At 46.6% G+C, this 21,943-nt stretch overlaps 2 protein-coding genes across 5 annotated transcripts in view; one reads left to right on the top strand and one right to left on the bottom strand.

Moving 5' to 3' along the window:
* Positions 1-602: 602 nt before the first annotated feature.
* Positions 603-21,942, top strand: PGS1 (phosphatidylglycerophosphate synthase 1). Of its 4 annotated transcripts, none has more exons than XM_069799507.1 (10): positions 603-680; positions 6,001-6,190; positions 7,340-7,417; positions 8,529-8,628; positions 9,307-9,496; positions 9,861-10,039; positions 10,983-11,516; positions 15,798-15,946; positions 18,307-18,449; positions 20,295-21,942. In XM_069799507.1, the coding sequence occupies exons 1-9, from the start codon at positions 628-630 to the stop codon at positions 18,424-18,426; spliced, it is 1,593 nt and encodes a 530-aa protein (XP_069655608.1). In that variant the 5' UTR covers positions 603-627; the 3' UTR covers positions 18,427-18,449; positions 20,295-21,942. The 4 variants fall into 4 exon arrangements, with proteins under 4 accessions (XP_069655608.1, XP_069655606.1, XP_069655607.1 ...); XM_069799505.1 differs by lacking the exon at positions 603-680 and adding an exon at positions 1,096-1,289; XM_069799506.1 differs by lacking the exon at positions 603-680 and adding an exon at positions 1,399-5,099.
* DNAH17 (dynein axonemal heavy chain 17) overlaps positions 20,095-21,943 on the bottom strand; it is a 38,714-nt gene continuing 36,865 nt past the window's right edge. The window contains exons 79-80 of the mRNA XM_069799508.1: positions 21,254-21,479; positions 20,095-20,476 (exon numbers count right to left, since the gene is read on the bottom strand). Coding sequence (XP_069655609.1) covers positions 20,229-20,476; positions 21,254-21,479 — 474 coding nt within the window. The 3' untranslated portion in view covers positions 20,095-20,228. The remainder of the gene's footprint in view (positions 20,477-21,253; positions 21,480-21,943) is intronic.

The raw sequence follows: 21,943 nt of genomic DNA, 5'->3' as shown, positions 1-21,943 counted from the left end.
TTCGTTTGGCAATTGTCAGTTTCGACCTCGAAAACAAACCAGACTTTGTCAGTGGATTTTATTTTAAATAGTTTAATTTGCCCTGGAGGAGCTGCCGCGGCCGCTGCTGCCTCTGCCAGTCAGGAATAAACACAAGAAGAGCAGTTCTGGGAAGTGAGGCTGCGGTGAACCAGCTGGTCTGAAATGCAAACGAGCTCTGGAGCTCTGCCTGAGGCAGGAGTGGTGAAACACGGGGGAAGGGACGGGGAGGGGAGCGGGGCGGGAGGCTCCGGCCGGGGGGCTGCGGCGGGACGGGCTGTCCGCAAGCCGGGGCCGGGCGGCAGAAACGCGGCGGCGGGACCCGCGGCCCCCCCCCGTGGGGGGTGGGTGTCCGCCTCGTCCTGCCCGCTGTGGGGGGGGCACGGCGGGGACCCCGGCGGCGGGGGACAGGCTCTCCCCTCCGTGGCCGTACACCAACGCCCTTCCCGGTCCCCCGGGGGGGGGAGGCGGGGCAGGCGCTGATTCCGCCGCGGGAAGGAGCCGTTTCCCCGGGCCGGGTTCGCCAAGAAGGAAGGGGGTGGGAGAGGAGGAGAAGGGCTCTGGGAGGTCGGGGAGATGGGGGGGGGGCTTGAAATCGCCGGGACGGCGATGAAGTTCTCGGGGCTCGGGCTGCGCCTCCGCGAGTGTGCCTGGAGGCGTGGGTAAAGCCGCCCTGCGTGTGCGTGGGCCAGGAGGAGCCCCCGGGCAGCGAGCCCAGACCGAGCCCGCCGCCGCCAGCAGCGGCGTTCGCGTTTTGGAGCGGCCTCTCCGTGCCGCCACCGCGCTCGGCGGGGGGCCGGGGGGGGGCAGCAGCCGCTGGCAGGCCGGGCCGAATAGCTGCAGCCGGTGTGCGCTGCAGACGCCGAGTCTGTCCGCCGGGCCGGGCCCTCCCGGGAGCAGCGGGCTCGGGCAGGGCTGGCGCTGCGGAGGGGCTGCGGGCCAGGAAGGCGCTAGGCCGGGCCGGGCCCAGGCCTCCCCGGAGGCCCCGGGCCGCCGCGCTCGGGCGGGGGGGGGGGAACGACACCCGGCCGGCCGGCCAGGGGAGGGAGGTGGGCGGCCCGGAAGCGGAACCGCTAGGGCGGGCGCGTCGCCATGGCAGCGGCCGGAAGCGGAAGGCGCGCGGGGCTGATGGCGGCGGCGGCGGCGGCGGGGGGCGCGGCGCTGTGGCGGCGGCTGTCGGCCTGGCTACCGCGGGGCCGCCTGGGCCTGGCCGCGCTGCTCGGCCGCCTCTCCGACCGCCTATCCCGCGGCCGCGACCGCCGCGCCCGCAGGTAAGCAGTCCGCGCCGGGCGAGGGGCCCCGCTGCCGTGCCTACGGCCGGGCCGCTTCTCCCCCCGCCCCCCCCTCCCCGGGCCGCGGCGGGCGGCAGCGAGCCCTCGGCCGGTGTCGGCCTTGCGTTATCCGGGAAGGCCCGGGCGGGGGAAGCGCGCTGCCTTCTCGCCCGCCGCTTCTCCTTCCTCGGCGCGGCGCTGCCCGGGGCTTTCTGCTCCCCGTGTGCCCGACCGAGGCCGATAAAAACGCTGCGGAGGTGCAGGAGGTGACGGCCCTGACGCGGTGAGGGACCCCTCGGCTCCCGGTTCCGCAGAAGTGGTTGCTGTTTTCCACAGTGAATCAGCTGCTGAAAAGGCGGGTTCGGGTCCAGGCTGGTTCTGCTGCTTAAGCTTGCTTTGGGCTGTCAGTCTGCGCTGGCTGTCCATTTGTCCTTAGGACAAGAGGGGTACTGTATTTTCTCCTTCTTTTTTATTTATTTTACTCCTGCTGTCTTTCAGGTGCTAAACGATATTACTCGTTTGCTAGGGATAGCTTTCCACCTTGGATATCACAAGTGCTGGTCAGCCTCTGGAGCGGCCCTGGCTGGGGTTTAGGTGTTAGCCACGACCTGCCTGGGCTGGGGGTTGTCCCTGGAAGGTGAGATTCCCCCCTGCTCCCCGTCAGAAAAGAGATGAGAACAGGTGTGGGTCCTGTCTGTGCTGGGGCCACATCTGGCACAAGGTGAGGGGGGAAGAGGGCCACTCTTTCCAGTGGCAGTCACCATTGTGCCGGAGCAGGTGAATTATCGATCTGTGCACAGAGGGTGTTTTCACCCTCATTTTAAACAGATCTGAGTGGGCCGCTGTGGGAACAAGCAGGCCTTCGTTCCTCTTCCTGGCATCTCTCTTGGGCAGCTGCGCAGTGAGCAGGATCCAGGAGCTGACCTCTGAAGAAAATTGCCCAAACTCTCACTTTCCTCTCTCTCCTTCCCCAGAGAGCGGAAGGGACAGGGAAGGCACAGCTGTGGGTAGGTAGATCTGCCCTTCTCGGTGCCAGACTGGCTTGTGTGCCCTGCTAAAGGGAATGCACAGCCGCAGCCTCAGACTGTGGTTCCTCCAGTCAGTCTTTTCACAGCCACGCTGCCCTGAACAGCTTCTACTCTCCTTATTTTTGCACCGCTGCCTTAGTTTTGTTGGTGCTGCTCCTTTTGTGGGGCTGTGCAATCAGGAGCACAATTAACACTAGAAACAAAACAGTAAAAAAACAGAGATGATTGTCTTTCTGTAGAACCACGTCCTGGGTTCAGAAGTGATCAAAGAAAATGCTTCAAAAGAGTCTTGAAAAAAGGTCTCTTCCCCCAGTCTTCAGGCATCGCTTTGTACTGTACTTGGTAAGAGAGTGCTAGAAGGATGCCGTGTTTTGTTTTAGTTAGTACAGTGCCTGATACAATCTTCTGGATGAGTTAAACTTACTTTTGTAAGGGTAGCATCTCTCGTGTCGTAGCAAGTCTTCACTCTCCTTTTCCCCCTGGACAGCAGATGTGCTGCAGTTGTCCTTGCTGTTGATTCAGAGCCCTGTATTAGCCTGTACTCTGCTCTATGTTCCTGGTTGAGCCAAGGAAATTGTTTTCAAATTTCTCTTTTGGTTTCGTCAGTGTTTTTTAGCATAGATAAACTACTAGACTGAGCCCTGGAAAGAGACAACTGTATTCAAAGACAAGCAATTTGTAGATTCCCCCTGTGTGATGACGTATGCGTGGGTGAAAGGACGGCACCATATCCTGCAGTTTCACATCACCTCTGGTTCTGCAGATGAGGTTTTACAGTGAATAAGAGTGTTTCAGCTCCATCATGAGTCTGTGTACCAAACCCACAATTTTTAAAATAGAACACACACAAAAAATCCCTCATTTATATTTAGGGTCAACTTTTTATACAGAAAAGACTTGAGGTGGTTCCTTTCAGTTCTGTTTTCTCTTTGTGGTTAACTTGATGATGTGGAGTACATGGGAAAGGCTCCCCTCTACCCCATTTTCTGTTTCTCTGAAAGTTGGTTTGTTGAAATATGGAATTTTGATGATTTCTTCATAACGTTACGTGGTTTCTGACTGTTGTGTGCGTACAGTTGTGTTGTACTTGGGGAGTCACTTCAGCTATTTTTAATTGCTGATGGGTAGAAGCTGCTGCTTCGGTAGATGGTTGCTGTGCCATTGTTACTGTTGGCTGGAGCAAAATACTGATTTATTTGAAAATTATAAAACACTAAATAAGTTCTAAAATTTCAGTATTGGATTAAAAGATCAAACAGTGTAGATATATTGCAAATTGTGTAGGCAGTAAAAAATCTGGAGTATAGAATTAGTGGCTATCAATACATGCATAGAATTAATCTGAAGGCTCAAACCAAATAGTGCTGGTGATGCAGATCGATTTTACTCCCTCAGCAGCACCGGGAAGGGGCTGCCTGAAGAGCGCCTGGTCAATCCATAAGCGTAACATTCGGCTACGTAGAGTGAGGATGCAGTTTAACTTGCAGTTTTCATACTCTTTGCCAGAAGATGGCTTCTTAGAATCATGTTTCTGGAAAGTGGCTTCTCAGCCACTGTACTGGCTTCTAGAAGTATAGTTGGCCAGGACTGACTAACGGAATAATAAGAAAAATATTTATCTCCTCTTGCCCTAAATTGTCGTTGTAAAATGCGTAAAATTTGCCACTGTTACCTCAGTGGGAATAATTCCAGGGAACATAATTTGTAATCAGCAGGGCTAGGTTATAGCCTTGACTTTGTTACTGCTCTGCCAGCCATGCATTTTGTTGTTTTTAAAAAAAAAGTATTTTTGGATGGTAGTCTGAATTCATGTAGCTCTGTCTTCCTTGCTCAGTTTGCCGTGTTCACTTGGCAGTAACGTAGCAGTGGGTCTCTGCTCCCAGTGTGCAGCCTGTGCCTTGAGACGTGAGTTAAGCAAAGATGCACAAAGGTGCTGCTCAGGTTCTGTAAAGATTGACTAGAATGTGCTTGAAAACCAGTATTTCTTATATTTCTTTTCTGCTTTGATTTTTTTTTTTTTTAACACCTTCTGTGGAATATTTCCATCGTTTTTAACAGACTATGTTGGTAATCTGTGTAACTTCTGGGTGTCAAGTCTAAGCCTGGCCCACATGATCTGCTGAAAACCGCCATCCTAGGAATTCTTGCACAAATTGACTCAGATTTCTGTTGCGATGAATAGTCAGTGACAAACTAGTGGATTTTCCAGGAAACGCAACTGCAAACTGCCTGGCTTCTGCGTAAGGGTTATTCGGAAACCTTGTGAAGATCCAGTGTTTTATCATTAAGCAAATGAGTGAAATCATCTTCCTGGAATCTGTGGTCATTTGGGCTCTGGATTGTGGTAAAACCTAAAAGTTCTTCGTAACAAATTCTGGTAAAGGTCATAATCAAATTTCTTCTTGGTGTGTGGTGGTGGCAGAATGCATCAGGATGGGTCACAAGATGGTGGCTGCCTGTTGGCCCGAGGGACTTGGCGTTCCTCTGAGATGAGACCAGCCGCCTTGGTTCTGTCCTGACAGCAAGTCTGACTCCTGCAAGTAGGATTTGCAGACCAGAATGTTTTCTGTTAGGTGCAGGGATGTAGTTCACTCCGTTGCTCGTCAGTTCCTGGATCTCATGGGAGCTGCTGCTGCTAATTGTGCTGAAATGTGGTTTTGTCATGTCGACAAACTCCTACCAGGGGTTATTGTAAGACTTGATGAATTTGCATGCGTGAAGCCTCCACAGAAGAAAAGATGCCATTTGCTTCTTGTCACCCCCCTAAGCATGACTGTGAGCAGTAAGTTGGTTTCTTCCCTAAGTGACTTCAAAGGAATTAAATTTGTTCAGAAATTTCTTTTTAAAGAATGAGCTTCCTGCTGTTTCCCTTGCAGTTACTTTGACATTTGCAAGAGAAGTCTTGACCTTCTTTTACTGCTTGTGCAGAACGCAAGTGGCATGGTTGTAGAGGGCTACCTGATGTTTCTCAGTTGTGGTTCTTGGCTCATACCTGTTGAAATACACTCGATCCTTTGGTATGTCATTCTGGTGCCATGACTTTGTTGCTTTTGCTATGACTTGCACTCAGGCACTTTGCGTGTTGTAGATCATTTTTGGATAAGTTTGGGGGGTTGAGACTTTTTTCTGTTTTGTTAAAGAACTTTTAGAGTAGCGTCATTTTTTAAAACATCTTTGTCTGAAATAGAAACAACTAATCTTTAGCCCAGCTGAGAACTAAGCTGGGCATGACAGTGACTGTTGGCCATGGCAAAGCTGATGCGTATGTGATAAAGGCAATTCAGAACTGGCTGATTACAGGTATAGCAGGTACTGCAGCAGCACTGCCAGACATCTGATTTGTGGGCGTTTGGGAGAGTTAACATCCTCAGTTTCCAGCTTGTTTCCTTTCCTGTGTTCCTGTTCTGCTGAAAAAGTTGTTTCCCCTCATCTCCCGTGCCAGCTAGGGGAGGGAGCTGATGATGTTAAGATCTGTTCTCCCACCTTTTGCCTGTGTGTTTCTATTTCTAGATTTGGCTTTGGTGATTCAGCTGGGATTATGGAAAAGTGAAAGGTATCCTTGCCATTGTGGATCCTTTCAACGTATTGGCCCTGGTTGTAGCTCTTTCTTTACCTACTTGGAAGCTGTTTGTGGGAAGCAAAGGCTCCACCATAAAGAATTTCTCCCATCTTTCTTTTCACAGATCATCATGGCTTCTTCTAGCCCCATTGCTCACACCTCCTGTTCCTGTGATCACAGCCCCACCTTGTTCGCTCTGTCCAGAAGGAGCACACAGGTTCCAGTGGATCAGGAATCTGGTTCCAGAGTTTGGGATCTCCAGCTCACATGTCAAGGTGCTTTCATCCCCAGCTGAATTCTATGAACTCTTGAAGGTGAGTTGTGGGTTCCAAGTTGCGGGAATGGTTTTTGGGGGCTGGGAACTGCAGAGGTTTTGGAGAATCATAGACAAGTTGTTAGGAAGGAGCATGTGCAGGTTACTAGTCCAACCTGCAACCTGAAACAGGATTGTTGTCAACACTAGATCAGGTTAGGCAGGCTTTGTCTAGCTGAGTCTTGAAAATGGCTGAGGATGGAGGTTCTGCCTCTGGTCGAGCAGTTCCAGTGCTGCGTCATTTTAGTAGTTTACAATTTTATTCTGGTGTCAGCCCTGAACTTTCCAAAGCTCTTTGTGGCTGCTGCTCAGCTGTAACTACCAAGAAGAGTTTGGCTCTGTCATCTTTGTAACTACACTTCAAGTAGTCACAGGCTGCTGTTAGACCAGCCTCCCAGCCTCCTCTCTGCAATACAAAACAAGCACAGCTCCCTCAATCCCTCCCAAAGGTCTCTTGGGTCATTACAGTGTGAATCCTGTAATACTGTATCTCTTAGGTAAGTAGTAGGGCTAAGGTGAGAATTTCTTTGTTTAGCTCAGTTTGAGTCTTTTCACAATGTGTGTTTAAAGCAAATTCCAGTACTTCTGAAACATGATCTTAAATCGCCATGTTAAGCTGTTGGAGAAAGAGACTTGGGTGGGCCATGAAGGCAGCAGCTACCATCCCCTGCAGCATCAGTGGTGAGCACAGGGGAAAGGAGGAGAGCTCTGTAAACAAAGGTCTCTAGGTTCTAGCTAGTTCACAGGATGGGGTACAAAGGATTAAAGCAGTTGTGGAATGAAAGCTGTGATTGCCAGTACTGATACAATCCCAATGTTGTAGCTACTGCTTATTAACTGCTCTTGTATGTAATAGTTTTAAGAGCAGGGAATGTGTTCCTCAGTTTTCCAAAAAGCATTGATTTCTTCCTTGATTTCTGGATGCAACAATGGTGCTGATGTTGCTCTGTAAAGACCTGTGTGTTTTACATCTTTGCCATCGTGTGTTATCCTTGTGCCTTTCCTTCTACAAGGCGAGGGAGACGATGCTATGATTTGGCTAAAGTGATTCTCCTCAGGGGAACCACAGCTCTTCAGTGGTCTGGATCATTAGTTCCTAGTGATCACAGAGACCAAGGATGAAACTGAACTTATTTTCTGCTATTCCCAGGTGCAGATAAAAACAGCCAAGCAGCGAGTGGTGATGGCTTCACTATACCTGGGAACTGGGCTCCTTGAACAGGAGCTGGTGAGTGTGGAAAGGGTTTGGGAAGGGGAGAAAGTGAATGCAGAAAGAAAATGCCTGCCTTTGCAAAAAACATCCTGTTCCTGTGGGTACAAGAGGTGTACGTGAGCTACAATTTGTGAGCTTGTAATGACCTTAAAACTTCCATATAGGGATTCACTTTATGTGTGTTTTCTCCTCTCCTTCAGAGTGTTCTCAGGGTTCCTGGCTGCATTTGTGTACTTGGAGTACGTGGGGTGGGGGAGGGAGGAATTTGGAAGGGAGGCGCAAGGAGTTTCTGTTTTAGTCCTAGTACAGAGCCATGGAACTACTGAATTTTTCCACGGGATAATGAGCCTGGATCTTTCAGACCGTTAGAGGTTACTGGTATAGTTTTCAAAGGGTTTCTGCAGAACCATGGGATCATGGGCAATTTTTTTTTCTGGCATTTTCCTTGAACATGATTAGAGTTGTGTGTATGTAGTGTTATGTTTTGTCCTCCAAGCACAGTATGCAGATGCAGTATTAGCTCTCTGCATTTAAGACAGAGGTCAGTTTTCCTTCATGTTGTTTACCTTATCTGTTTCCTGTTCTTCCGTCTAGAAACAAAAGCATTACCTAAGACCTTTAGGGAAGCCTGACCTTGGCCAATTTCTTATGTTAGAATGCAAATTCCACAGCAGGGTAAAGGTGGAGAGTCCTGCACAGGGTTTTATGCCTGGCTTTGTCTGGACTTGTACACAAGATTTGAATTTGCATGTGACAAACAGCCTTGTAGTTAAGGAATAAAACTGCTTCTGCATTGTTGTGAACTACCAAGGTTTCTTTTTGGTAATGCAAATCTGTGATTTGTGAATGATGTTGGGACTTTTTCTGCTAATATTAATTGTTCTTTAGAGGCTTGAAGAATGTGCGCATGTAAAATCTATGCCCTTTCATGTATTGCTTTAGGCTGATAGAGTAGGATGCCAGTCTGACAGATGCAAAGTCTAAACTAGCAGTGTTTTGCATGATTAGGAAAGACTCATACCAGGGTGTGGAAGCTTTCACGACCACCAGCCTCCTGGCTGCTGAATGCTTTCCTTATAAAGCTTTATTTGCTTTCTGTAATGAGTAGAGAAATCTCTCTCTGCAGGTTGATTGCTTAGAAGAAACACTGGAGAAATCACTGCAAGCAAAAGGATCGTCTAACCTCAAAGTTTCCATTCTTCTTGACTACACCAGGGGATCTCGGGGTAGATATTATGATGCTTTGCTTTCTTCAAAGGCTTATTTTACAGTTAGGCTGGATAAACTGTTTTTTCAGGGAGAGGCTGTCTTAACCAATTGGACCTACTTGCTTAAATCATATACCTTTCAAAACTGGCCTTTTGTATACCAGTAACTACTTGTTCCCAGAAAATGTTCAAGCTGAGCAGCTTTTCTTCTGAAAATAGGTGGTAGGAGTGAGAAGGGCCAAACTCTGCTCTGTGCAACTTGTGCTTTCTTGTGTAGTTCATCTGTCAGTGCATTTGCCCTTATCCATCATGCTCTTGTATTTTCATTTTGAAAGGAAAGTGGGAATTGTTGGAAGTAGCAGTAGACTTAAGCAGAAACCTTTGTGGTGACTGTAGTATGTTACTAGTGCTAGGTGTGGCTTGATTAAGAAGCTTGAATGGTGTCAGACCTGCTCAGTGACTGTTTCCAAGGCCCGTTCATCAAAGAACTTACAGTTCTGGATGTCGATTTCGATATTGACATAGTGCAAATGAAGGCAATTTAGAAAAAAGAAAAAAGGAGAACACATCAAGTGCCAGCAGATGCGATGCCTGCTCATTCTGTAACCAGCTTCTAGCTGAGGAGCTGTGGTGCCATGCCGTGATGTATCCCCTGTCTGGTGTGATCCTGAGTGTGAAACTCCCCTTGTCTCCCAGGCAGGAAGAATTCTCGAACGATGCTAATTCCATTGCTGCAGCGATTTCCTGAGCAAGTCCGTGTGTCCCTCTTCCACACCCCAAACCTGCGTGGACTTCTCAGGCTCCTGATTCCAGAGCGTTTTAATGAGACCATTGGACTGCAGCACATCAAGGTCTATCTCTTTGATGACAATGTGATCCTGAGCGGGTGAGTCCTGCCTCTTTAGGCCCTTATATGGTTCATTTAGCTGAGGTTTTGAGGCAAGGTATGCATGCTACCAATGTTGTCTGAACTTCATTATTTGCATCTGGTCTTTCTATAGTGAGTGATCATATCAACGCTCCTCTGAGATGGAAGAGTAACCACAGCTCTTCCACGTGAGATTCTCATACGAAAGAGAGAGCCTTTCTCAAAAGGAAAAAAGAAACATTTCTCGAGATTCAAAAGGAAATGGCCAATTTGTACTTTAGTCCAGTTGTATGCAGAGTGAGATCTGTAACCTAGGCTGGGGTGTTCAGGATCATATGCCTATGCTCTGTTCTGGAGCTCAACTCTTCTTTTTCTCTCCTAGCGCAAACCTGAGTGATTTGTACTTCACCAATCGTCAGGACCGCTATGTTCTCCTGCAGGATTCTCCTGAGATTGCAGACTTCTTCACGGAGCTAGTGGATGCGATTGGAGATGTGTCTCTGCAATTACAGCGAGATGATACAGTCCAGATGATGGAGGGGATGGTGCACCCGTACCAAGGTAGGAGGGAGTTGTCTTCTCTGGTTGGATGATACGATCCAGAGGAGGAGAGTGACAGCCGGGGTTTAAGGATGACTTCAACTCCATCCATTTTTGAATTGCTGAGTGTCTGACCATTGTGTACAGACTGGGGGGTGTCCCATATCTGTGCCATCCATTATTAAAATCAAGATTGCTAGAGTTTTGAGACTGGATCTATCAGAGTGTTCTTAGCACAGTGGCTATCACCAGCTAATGTGGCAGAGAGCGCAAAGGCTAAAAGTTCCTCTGTAACTGTCTCATTGCTTCTTCATAATTCTGCTGCTCATGACCTTAAATAAGAACTTGTATTCCTTGAAAGGTTCTTTATATTTTTGATATTGATGTCTATAATTCTAGATGTTCTGTGTGTACATATTCTGAAAGTTTCATGAATGTAGAGCTCTTTCGGGTAATTAATATTTTGTAGTTGAGTCTATTCTGGGAATCAAATGAATATTGAATTAGGAAGACTGAGAACAAGTGTTGAAGTGGGCAGAGAAGAGCATCTATCAGTCAGGCTGATTGCATCATAAGTTTTTTGTCCTGGCCTTGTGCACTGCTGTGTGATGTAAGCTTAGACTGTGGGCACTGGTTTATTTTGCATGTTCCAGTTCATTCTTGGTTACCATTTTAGGTTTGCCCTGGTCTTTTCATTTTTCAGTGGATTTTTCAAGCTGCTGCTAGTCAAGTTTCTTATCGTTCTTAAAGCTGATGTTTTTCTTCTGTAATGTAGCTTTGCTAACCTTAAAAAAATCTGGTTTTGAGACTTAGGGAAGAAAATTGTGTGGTCTTTGTGTTAGCTCCTTTTTGTTCTGATATTGGTGTCCTGTCTGTAGTTTTTCCCACTACATACTAGGTGATGCGTGGCTCTGAGCTCTGTACCTTTAGGTCTCAAACGTGATCTGTTGTGGTTTTCCTGCAGGAGACAAGGTGGCTTACTGTGAGATAGCAAATCAAAGAGTCATGGAGGTGATCAACTCTGCCAGGACACGACAAGAACTTCTTCATGCAAAGACTTTCCACAGCAGCCAGCAAGGCAGCTCCTTGTTATCCCAGCAAGGCTCTCGAGCGTCTGGGGGTCTGAAAACAGAACCTGACACCTGGATTTATCCCTTAATCCAAATGAAACCTTTTGGGATTCAAATAGATGAGATGGTGACAGAGACGCTGCTGACAGAGGCTGAAAGGGATGCCAGGATATACCTTAGCACTGGCTACTTCAACCTGACACAAGCTTACATGGACCTCATTCTGGGCACTAGGGCTGAGTATCGGATTCTTCTGGCCTCACCAGAGGTGAATGGTTTTTTTGGTGCCAAAGGGGTGGCAGGTGCTATCCCTGCTGCCTATGTTTACATTGAACACCAATTTTACAGTGAGGTCTGCTACCTTCACCAACAGGAGAGGGTCCAACTGCAGGAGTACTCTAGGGCTGGGTGGACTTTCCATGCCAAAGGTAAGGTGTCTATTTCCTAAGAGGACTTGTTCAGAAGGCCTTTGAGACTTGTGCATATTTGGATTGCGCAGCTAGTGGGGGGATGGCTGGGTCTAGTCTAGACTTAACATCCAAAATACTCATCCAGGGTTCAAACGTTGCTTGCATAAACCTGGAAGATTTGGATCACTCAGGGGACAACCATGCAAAGTCACGTCTTGCATCTGGATTTCTGATTCGAATGTAATGCCAGAGATTATAAAAGAATTGTCCCTGTGGTGACAGTAAGGCACTGTCTTGATGTGCAACTTGATGTGAAAGAATAGGAGGCATCTGGATGTATTTATGATCGCAGTAACAGTTGTGATTCAGTTTCTCGTATCCCTCTTGCCAGTTTTCAGCAACAAGAAGCGATGACTGTGTCAGGGACACCAGGGTGGGATCTGCAGCAGAAGCGGGAAGGGAGCTCACTAGTGGTGACTCCCCAGTGGTCCTGGACGCAGCAGGTCTTCGTGGGGATGATGCAGGTGTCGAGGAATTTGTACCAGCTCCTGTTTACAGCATACAGGAAGGTGCAGCATGGTGAATAACTGCACCCATGTGCCTTCTGGGAGCTGGAGGGGAAGTTGCTGAGAAATGAATATTGCTTAACAAATGTAGTTAATAATAAACAAAAATAATTAATACCACCATCATGATATTCTGGAGAAGACCCCAGGTTCTTTCTTGCTTGATAGACTGTGTACAGCTTTCACAAGCTCAGTGCCACCTTGACCAAAGCATGAATATTTTCCCCTGACTGGTTGTTGCTGGTTGTCTCTCTAAATTTTCCTTCCAGAAAATGCAGTCCTTGACTCTTATGTTCTCCTACTTTATACACAGTAGTAAGTGTTTGATTGGTCAGTAGTGGATTTTAATAATGCAAATAGCTTAGGAAGTCTACTTAATTGAGGATTTTTTTTTTTTTTTTGAGGAGTCTGATGCATGTGACACTTTATATTGAGGTTCTTAAGGTCTTCCCACGTGGAGGTGCACCAGTGGAACACCTCACAAAATGACTTGGTCGCATGGTCAGACATGCCCTTGGCTGACCTGAGACATCTTTGCTGTGTTCCACAGCATCTTCTGTTACTCTAATCTTCTGCAAGCAGAGCTCTGCACCGTGTCACTGTGTCACTTCCTGTGATGGCTCACTGGTCCCCTAGGACAACTCTATTACTGTAAGCAGTACCCAGTCTGGCACTAATTAAGATGCAGGTTTCCCCAGCCGGCATTGCAGTGTGCTGAGGGGCATTTCCATTGTTTGCAGCTGGAAGGATGCAGCCCCTGGGGCTCTGGGCTCCAGCCTGTTCCGGAGTTCTCCCGTTGTTTGTTTAAGACTAGCTGTTAATGACTGTGGGAATGCCTCTATCTGCCCTGCTTCCTGCACGGCTGTTCTGAAGAAGGTTCAGAGGTGGTAGGGAAAGAAAGCTGCTGAGTAGGCCTTCTCCTGACTGAAAAAAACCATGACTGTTACTAGGCTGCTTCTATGTCGAAACTACAAACCTTTCTAATGAGTGTTGTGCCTCTCCTGCAGTGAGATCAGTAACTAGTGCAGTAAACCCCTTATCTCAATCCAGGGCAGCCTGAAGGAGGTGCCTGCCTGGCTGGGAAGTCCTATGTGGTCTGTCTTCCAGGAAACATGTGCTGAAGTGATCTGTGGTTCTCAGGTTCCCCCTCTTGCTGGGCACTGCTGACTCCGAGTGGGATTTTGTGGTTTGGCACTGATTGAGCTAGGAAGGCATGGGCTGCTTTTCCAAGCTACCAAAGTGCACGTGGCAGTCCGTCCCTTTTTGGGCCAGCTGTGCCTTCTTGTGGAAGTGCTTTGGGCTCAGTCTTCTGTACGGTATTCCCTTTGAGAGAGGGATACAAGACTTGAGGTTCAGCAGCTCCTGTGCTTGGCAGGAGGGACAGAGATGTTTGCTGCCTTGTTTCCATTTCCTCTTTGGAGTGCTGGAAGGATCAGCTTGTAGCTCCCTTCTCTGGCACGCTCTGCCCTTTGGCACATATTTGATTCACCCGCCTTCCTTCTGCAGGAGTCACACAGCATATGCGAAAGAGGACAGGACAGGGCAGAAGAGGGAAAAGCAGGAAGCCCTGGAGACAGATGAAGGGCAGCTGCACTTGGGATCTGGCTCCTGGAAGAGGATGTGAGGTCCCTAGCAGCCAATAGTGCCCGTTAATACTTCCTTCTTGGGCTAAAGCAAAAGAGACCCCTTAGTCTCTTACAGGACCTAGCCGATTTACACCAAACGCTGTGGTGCTGTGATTGCTGTTTTGTAAACCCTTCTAGCTCCTCTTAAAATATGTCATATCCTCATACACAACTTCCAGCAGTGTGTGTTCCCACCAGGGTTACGACCGTCCTTAGGTTCTGTCAGTACAAGTGCAGTAGTAGCAGCCCAGTTCAGAGCACTGCACGGCTGTTGTTCACGTGTGAGTAGGGAATGCAAACCTTTGCAGTGAGAGAGGTTTTGCTGGGTGTAACATCATGATGCCTACCTGCAGCAGTGCACATCTACCCGTCTTCTGCTGCATTTCTGGGTGTGGTGGTGTGGGTGACACAGGTACATCCTTTAGGAGTAGGGTCCCTTCCATGGAAGTGTTGGGTGACAGAGTGCCGGGCAGGTGCCTGTTTGCTCCGAGATAAACCTGCATTACTGCTATTGAATGGCGGCTGGGAAACTGCGCTTCCCCTTTCTGGAAAGGTGAGTCACTGTTTGAGCAGATCCTGCCAGGTGGCCATAAAGCCAGAGAGACCGTAAAGGCTTTAGGGCTGCCGCGTGACCACTTAGAAAGAGTGGGGAAGCGTGTTCCTCATAGCTGCTGCCCAGGCAGAGCTCTGGCCTACTGTTGGGAGCCTTGTGTGCAGTTGGGCCAGGGCACCACGCAGCCTGTGGCAGCCATCCTGTTTGGTGGCAGAACTTGCCGAATCTCTGTGCCACTTGGGTGCTTTTTTGCAGCTCCTGGAGCCCCCTGCGTCGGCACTCCTGCCTTTCTGTGGGTGGGGGTGAGCCTGTGGAGGAGTTGGTTGTGCCACTGAGTTATGGGCAGTGCCAGTGCTCAGCCAGGAGGTGTAACTGAAAGTGGCAGCGAAGCTGCTGACTGTGTGCGGTGTGGGGGCGGGGAGGAGGTTACAGGAACCAGCGGTGAATCGGCAGCTTCTTACTCAAGGCATTCTTGGAACTGCTCTGGGGTTGAGTTAGGAAACCTGCTTCTATTTTAAGTACTAGGTGGTTTTTATGCTACAGTTTCTTTGTTGTAGTCTTTGCGTGACTTGCAGTAGGGATAAGCCATCTATCGGGGACCTGCCCGGCGCTGTTCTAAGCACTTGTGCTGTGCCAGGTGGAAAGCAAACACTTCTTGGGTCCATTTGTACACAGAGAATGGCTGTATAGACTCTCCTTGGCAATAGTCCTTGCTCTCCTGTGGCATCACTAGCTGTTCTTTCCTGCCGTGCTACAGTGGCGTGCTTGAGAATAGTATGGGGCTTCCATCTTGCGCTTGAAAAAACTGTCCTGAGTTGTATCACACTTGCTCTTGTTGTTGCACTGGCAAAGTTGTGCGTGAACTGCAGTGGTGAGTAGACTTGGGAGTCTTGCATCCTGGCAAGAGTTTGATTTCATCTTCGGGTGGGTCCTCAGGAAGTGAGTGGGTGAGAATTTGCACTTCTCTTACAAGTCTTTATTTCATGTGAATTCACCTGTCAGAGCAGGGAGATGCCTCTTCATGTCACTGTCTTGTGTAGTCTCAGGAGAGAGGTTAGTCACTGTGCAACTGCACCAGTTCCAGTTCTGGAACTGACTGGTCCAGGCCTGGCTTGTCTTCCCGGTGCTCTGTTGCTTGGTGTAGGTTTTCCTTTACTGAAAAACTGTTTGTCTTATTTCAGTGTTTCTGAGATATGCTGTGGTGTAAAATGACCTCTAACTTAATGATAGTAACTTATTCTAGATTATTTTGGGGGTCCTTCATGCAGTGTATTTACATTCTTAAGAATGTTCCCTTAGGGCGGCACTGAGTGTGCTGCAGCCCCCCTGTTAAGAGCACACAAGTTTGGATAATGCAAGCTGTACCCCAGGATTCATACGAAGCTTTACAAGACACGCTAGACCATCTGCAAGGAAGCTTGCTTTGTGTCGTGATCTTTTATAGTTACTGTAATCTAACATATTTAATTAATTCTAAGTGAAGTGATTGTGTGAGGCTACTCTGGTTGTTTCCTTGGTCTGCCACACTTTCTTTCTTCTCCTGTTTTTCCTGCAGGTCTTTGGCTGTACCTGGCAGGAAGCGATCTTCCCTGCCTAACTCTGATTGGCTCTCCTAATTTTGGATATCGATCGGTTCATCGTGACTTGGAAGCTCAGGTTGCGATAGTGACAGAAAATAAAGCTTTGCAGCAGCAACTCCATCAGGTAAGTGGCTGATTAAGGGGAGATAACATGGATATTGTGCATCTTGGTCACACAGGGAATGCTGATGACGCGGTTGCAGTAAAAACCTACAGCTACAATAATTCAAAACCTTCTTGAGCATAGGAAGTCTCAAGGAGCTGTCAGTTAAGTGACTATTGATGAGATGCCTGCTGCAAGTGCCTGTTTCTGGGAAATGGAGGCCATAACGGGAAAGAACATGTGTCCCCAGTGAACTCGAGTATCGCAAGTGCTCAGGCACTGGATGCTGAGAGACACAGCATTCAGAGAGGATCTGCTGGCTCTCCTCTGCTCACTGATCACACAGCGCGTTCTTGGGCCTTAGACCCAATATTTGGGCATTGCCAAGGTTGCACCATGCTCTAGGATAATGAGGTCAGGTCCTTTGAATTGCTGATCTTGGACTTCTGGAGGATTTTGCTTCTCAGGCATTTGGGAAATCCTTTGTAGGAATATAAATGCCAATCAGTTAGCTTTTGGGTGGCTGCCCACAGGCTGTGGAGGTGAACAAAGGCAGGGGATCTTAGTTTCTGCAAGAGGAGGATTTCTGGGCTGGTTGGATTGCCCATGAAGTTATATGACATAATATAATCTTGAATAATAATAGGACATTATATAATCTTCACACAAACATTTTTTTCAGTGGTTTAATGTTCAGTGTCCCAGTTTTTGGTTTCGAGTTTTTTTTAATTAGGCACCTTGGACTGCTCAGGACTTTTGCTGCTTCTCTAAATCTTGGCTCGTTCTCCAGCTGTCTTGACTCTGAATCTTCTGCTGGAACTGACAGTGTCCCAAGTAAATTTCTCATGTAGCGCTCTGATAGAAAGCAAATTGGTTTGGTGCCTCTGTGTGTGACTTAGGGATCTCAAAAATGTATTCCATTAAGCCAAGTCCTGGCATAAGAAGGCACAGTTGTCTTCAAGATCAATGGGAATTGCCCTATTGCATCAGGGCTCTTCCACAGGATGAGTCAGAGTATATCTAATCAAAAACAATTCTATTACTGGAAGAGTTGCTTGAATATTTCAATTCATATCTTGCCTCTACTTGTTTCTAATGGAAGGGGAGAATCAATGAAAATATGACAAAGGAATTTTCTCAAACAGTGCTGCAGTGATCTAATTTAAAGGGCTTTAAACCATTCCCATTTGCTGGAAGCTGATTTTGAGATTGGCTGTTTGTTTACTGTTCTGTGACCTTTGTTTAGAAGAGTTAATACATTACTGGTACGCTGCCATGAAATCACTTTGCCTATGTAACATTGAGTTCCATTTAAAAAATGCGTGGTAAGATTTGGGAAGAAATTTGAGTGGTCTGGATATCTTTGGATGCTCCACTGAATGAGCTGAACTTCAATTCAGAAAATTGGTCTCAGTTCCAGTGATCAGATGACGTCACTGTATCAGATGACTATGGTGCAGAATCTTCACAGCAAGGCTGACTATAGGTCTTGGAGCATTTGGGGGTTCTAAAATTAGACTGATTTGGCACGCAAATGTCTTCCTTCTGTTGTAGGTTCATCTTTTTGGTCTTACTTTCCAGTGCTTGGTTCCTGCTTCCCTGTTCCACCCTGAATTTAAACAGTGCAGGGTATTTTCTGTTGTTTGTGACAGCTTAGCTAATGAAAAAAAGATTATGAACAGACTTAGAGTAGATGATCTGCTCCTTGTTTGCTTGCAAATCTAGAAACCTGACTGGCTTTGATAAGAAAACCGCTTCTGCCTTTGATCAAACAGCTGCTTTCACGTGCAACGTGAGCATGTATTATCATCATGATGGTTCATTTCCTCCTTCAGCAGTATACACACTGGAGAAGCCTAAGTGTTTCTGGTAATTTAGTTGAAATCATGACTGCATATTCATTTGAAAACACAGCACTTGAGTTGTGTCTAGAAAGAGCTGCGTAAGCCAGTCTCTTGAGATTATGGTAAGGTTTCCTTTTCTGGCAATTACAGCAAGGGATTTAGGATTTTTCTGAAACTGAAGTTCAGCTCTCTTGCAGCTGTGGGGCTCAAAAAAGCAAAACCTTCTGCCTTTGCTCTTTGTAGACTTTAAATTGCTAATTCTTGAGGTTGGGTTACTGAGCACACTGATAGTCATCAAAAGGTAGAGTGCTGTGGCAGGCGGATGTGAAGGACAGATCCTGTGCTAGCTCCTTGGTGGCTTAGTTACTGAGTTGTGCTGAATGGAATGAGACTCCTGTGTTCAGGCTTGTGGGAGAAATGATGCATCCTTTTGGCAGGATCTGTGGCCAGTTTTATCTGAGAATTTGCTTTTCTTAAAGGCCATTATATAATTTAACACTTAGGATTTACTTGGATGATGTTTCTTTCCCTGTATAGGAGCAGGAGCAGCTTTACCTCTGCTCAGGTGTAGTCTCATCATCAACATTTGAGCAGCCAAATCGTTACGTGAAACTGTGGGTGAAGCTGGTAACACCTCTGATCAAGAATTTCTTTTGAAAGAAGAGAAGTTGCTGCTTTGGGTGAGTTTTCTGCCATTCTTATGGGGAATTTATATTGCACTGACCGTAATTAATAAGTGTGGTACTCTCTCTGTCATGTGGAAGAAACAGATGATGGAAACATAGATAATGTGCGGAGAAAACAGACATCTCTCTTTTCTTCTGGGGTGCTTGCCACTGACTAGAATTGTTGCTCAACGCCTATATTGAATTTCATCTACTAGAATTTCTGGAAGGGCCAGTGAAAGAGAACCCATACAAGGGTATTTGCTATGCATAGAAATAAAACTTCCATTTTTGAAATGTCCGTTTCAGAGTTTTGTGGAAAGGGACTGTGTTTATTTTATCTCGACTAGCTAATAGAAAACATTGTTGGAATATTTAAAATGTTCTGTCTTCTTTTTATCTCATCAGTGCTTTGCTTTAACCTTGTAGGTGTTGGTTAACAGGGGCAGTTGGTTTTGCTTTTCTGCTTTGTACAGTGTCTTGGATTTGCCTGGCTGTTCGACTGTCCAGTAGCTGGAGCCCTTCTCAGCTTCGTGGAATTGCTCTTAGATTTTTTTTTTTTTTGTGTGCTGTGCACATAGTCCATGCAGTTGGCAGCTAAGTGTGTGCCCTTGATGCTGAGTGTTCATGCATCCATTTTATTTACGTAAATGTGGCCTCCATCTCTGGGGTTGTATATCTGGCTCCTTCATGTTAAGATGTCTTACAAGTGTCTTTCATGAACTGTGGAGGGGGCATGAAAGGACTTCTGGTGCTGATGTGATTTTTAGATGTTACTTGCTGAAAGTGGGAGGCTCAAAGCGTAGCACATGTCCTGCAAAGAAGGTGGTTGGGAAGCCAGATAAAAATGTGTTAGAGTGCAGGCTTGGGCTGCCCTGTGGGTTTCACTGGTGGAGTATGTGCAATGTGTTCTGATCTTGTATTGCCAACAAAAGGGATTTCTGGCACTTGAAAAGGCTGATGGTAAGTGTAAAACTTAATGGTAATTTATTTTAAATGCTACTACTTTGTAAAGAAACAAGCAGCTCTACTTGCCTCCCCTTGTGGCTTTTCTTACCACTAGCTGTGAGGGAAGTTTTATGCAACTGTATTTTAGAACTGATTGTTCAGATATTTCATGGAGTGGGATTTTGCTGAATTATTTTGTGCTAAAAGGACAGGCATTGGCTTCCATATGGTGGCGAGAGCAGATCTAACTACCTAATAGGTGTTACTGCTGGTACAAATTATTTGTTGTGAAAGAAAGGGTAGAGTAGATTCTATAACCTAGAAATAGAAACAAACATATTTCAGAGATTGATCTGTTTGCAGCTCAACTTTCTTTGGGTTGTATGGGTTGACGTGTTGGTGAACTGGGTCAAATCTGTGCCTTTCTTCTTCCATCTGGTCTAAACAGATACATGCTTCCATGCAGGAATGTGTCATGCACACGGCTTGATGAATTTCTGCTCACAGTTAGCACTGAGTGATCAAACAAATAGCTGTGGAAAGACAGAGAGCTATGAGAAGGAAAGGAATCTGGATAGTTGCATGCAATTGTTCCGTTTGGCTTCCTCTGGTGGTCTGGCTCTAAACCAGCACTTTATCAGAAACCACCAATTGAAAACCAGTATCCATCATGAGAAACTCCATGTATTGTAAGAGCAGTCTCCACATGACAGCAGTTCTAGCACTGTTTTTATTGATACTTTGCTAAAATAGTTCTGGTACAATCAAACTTAGAATAAGTTACACAACTTTGAGTTTTTTTGCAAGTAAAAGCATTTGCTGTTTGTTTTCCCTAGCCATTAAAGTTTAGACCTGTAAGAGCAGAGCAACAGCGGCAAGGATCCACTTAGCAGCTTTTTCTTTTGTCTTTAGGTTAAAGGTCCAGACATAGGTGGGACCTCGCATCCGTGTCTTATAGACAGGACATTCATAGACATTCTTGGTGTCCGTGCGGTCCACAGGGATGGCTCTGATGAAGATGACTGGCATCATGGGTGTCAACTCCTTCAGTCGAGCGTCTGCGATCACACCAGAAGGGATGTCCCATCGAGCACCTGCAATATTATGAAATTGTCAGGGTACCAGCTACCCAGTGGCTTTTTCACTTAGAGGGGGCTGTTTTCATAACTATTAATGGGTGGGAAGGAGTTGCTCTAGCAGCACAGTTGAGGATGGAGTATGAAAATTGGGTAGCCATGGCTTAGTAGTCATTAGGGCTAACATGTTATCATCTCACTGTGACTCATGAATGCATTTTGCCTTACTGTATGTGGGATGTCTAAATAAATTCTCTCCCTACTCATCCCTTCAGCACCAGGTTTGCATGAAAGTTGCATAGCTGAAGGTAGAACTTGACTGTGGTGGGAGCTACGATAAGCTGTCCTGTGTGGTCTGTGCTCTTGTTTAAGTGGACTCCTTTGGTGCTCTGCTGATACTGCCATCTCATTCCCTCTCATTTTTTAGCAGTAATTATTTTAGGTTCTGAGTTTCCTGATTTGTCTTGCTCACACATCAAATAAGAGCGTAATATATTTATTCACTAGAACCATCTAGCTTCAGACAGCCCAGTCCTCAGGTTCGTGATATGCAGTCTTTTTCCAAAAACCAGTTTATGCTTTGTGAGACTCTGTAAACTGGATGGGTGCTGCCCTCAGCTGGCGTGTCTGACATTAGCGTGGAATAAAGGCTCCGCTGCTTGGAGCTTTTGCAAAAGTTGTACAAATTCGAATAAGCCAGTGAATACTAACACCTGTTCTGTTTGTAAGAATTTTTAAGGCTGAACTGGGCTTTCTCTGTGTCTGAAACATCTCATAGAAGATGCAGTCTTTTACCTTCCATGAATAATCCATGCACATAGGAGCCTTCTCTGGGTGGAGCTGTTATATCCTCGCGGTTTTTCTTGGTCACTTCCACTGAAAGACACATCTTGTCCAGTGGCCATTCATTTCTTCTGGCCATGGACTGCATGATAGCGGTGAGGAAGGACTGGGGATTGAAGAATCCTGCCAGCCACACTGTTGCAGGCAGCACAAAGTCCATTGTCCAGACTTCCAGTTCCTGGAAAACAAAACCAGCAAGGTACTTCAGAGTGAAGCATGGCCTTTGAGCAGCAGAATACTACTTTGAGATATGACATGACAAAAAGCTGATGCTTCACTGTGCCTAACATGAGCTTCAGGTAATATTCCAGATGGGGAGACTAGGATGGAGGTGGTCTGTGATGAATAAATAGCAGATTTCACTGCAGCAATGAAATTTAAAACTGTTAATTTGGATTGCAGTAAATACCTATTATTTTTTTAACAAAGCCACACTTTAAGTAGATGGTTTTATTAAATATTTTTTTCTTCTGAGACATATAAAGTTATGATGGGGTTAGCTAATATTCTTTTGAAACAGTGATATACTCTAATGGTGAATTGTTTTCAAACTTCTGCTCTCATTCTTGGGGTAACAGGCCATTTCAGGTACTTCAAACTGCTTAAATTAATATTGAAAAATAAACCAGTTAACCACTGTAC

The sequence above is a fragment of the Haliaeetus albicilla genome, chromosome 12 (assembly GCF_947461875.1).
Source record: "Haliaeetus albicilla chromosome 12, bHalAlb1.1, whole genome shotgun sequence".
Lineage (NCBI taxonomy): Eukaryota > Metazoa > Chordata > Aves > Accipitriformes > Accipitridae > Haliaeetus > Haliaeetus albicilla.
Note: the sequence above shows the minus strand (reverse complement) of the source record. Positions and strands in the feature narration are given on the sequence as shown.

Coding starts and splice junctions, on each gene's coding strand:
- PGS1 (XM_069799505.1), top strand. CDS start 1,111: ATGGCAGCGGCCGGAAGCGGAAGGCGCGCGGGGCTGATGGCGGCGGCG. Junction 6,191..7,339: donor AATTCTATGAACTCTTGAAG/GTGAGTTGTGGG, acceptor TGCTATTCCCAG/GTGCAGATAAAAACAGCCAA. Junction 9,497..9,860: donor GACAATGTGATCCTGAGCGG/GTGAGTCCTGCC, acceptor TTTCTCTCCTAG/CGCAAACCTGAGTGATTTGT.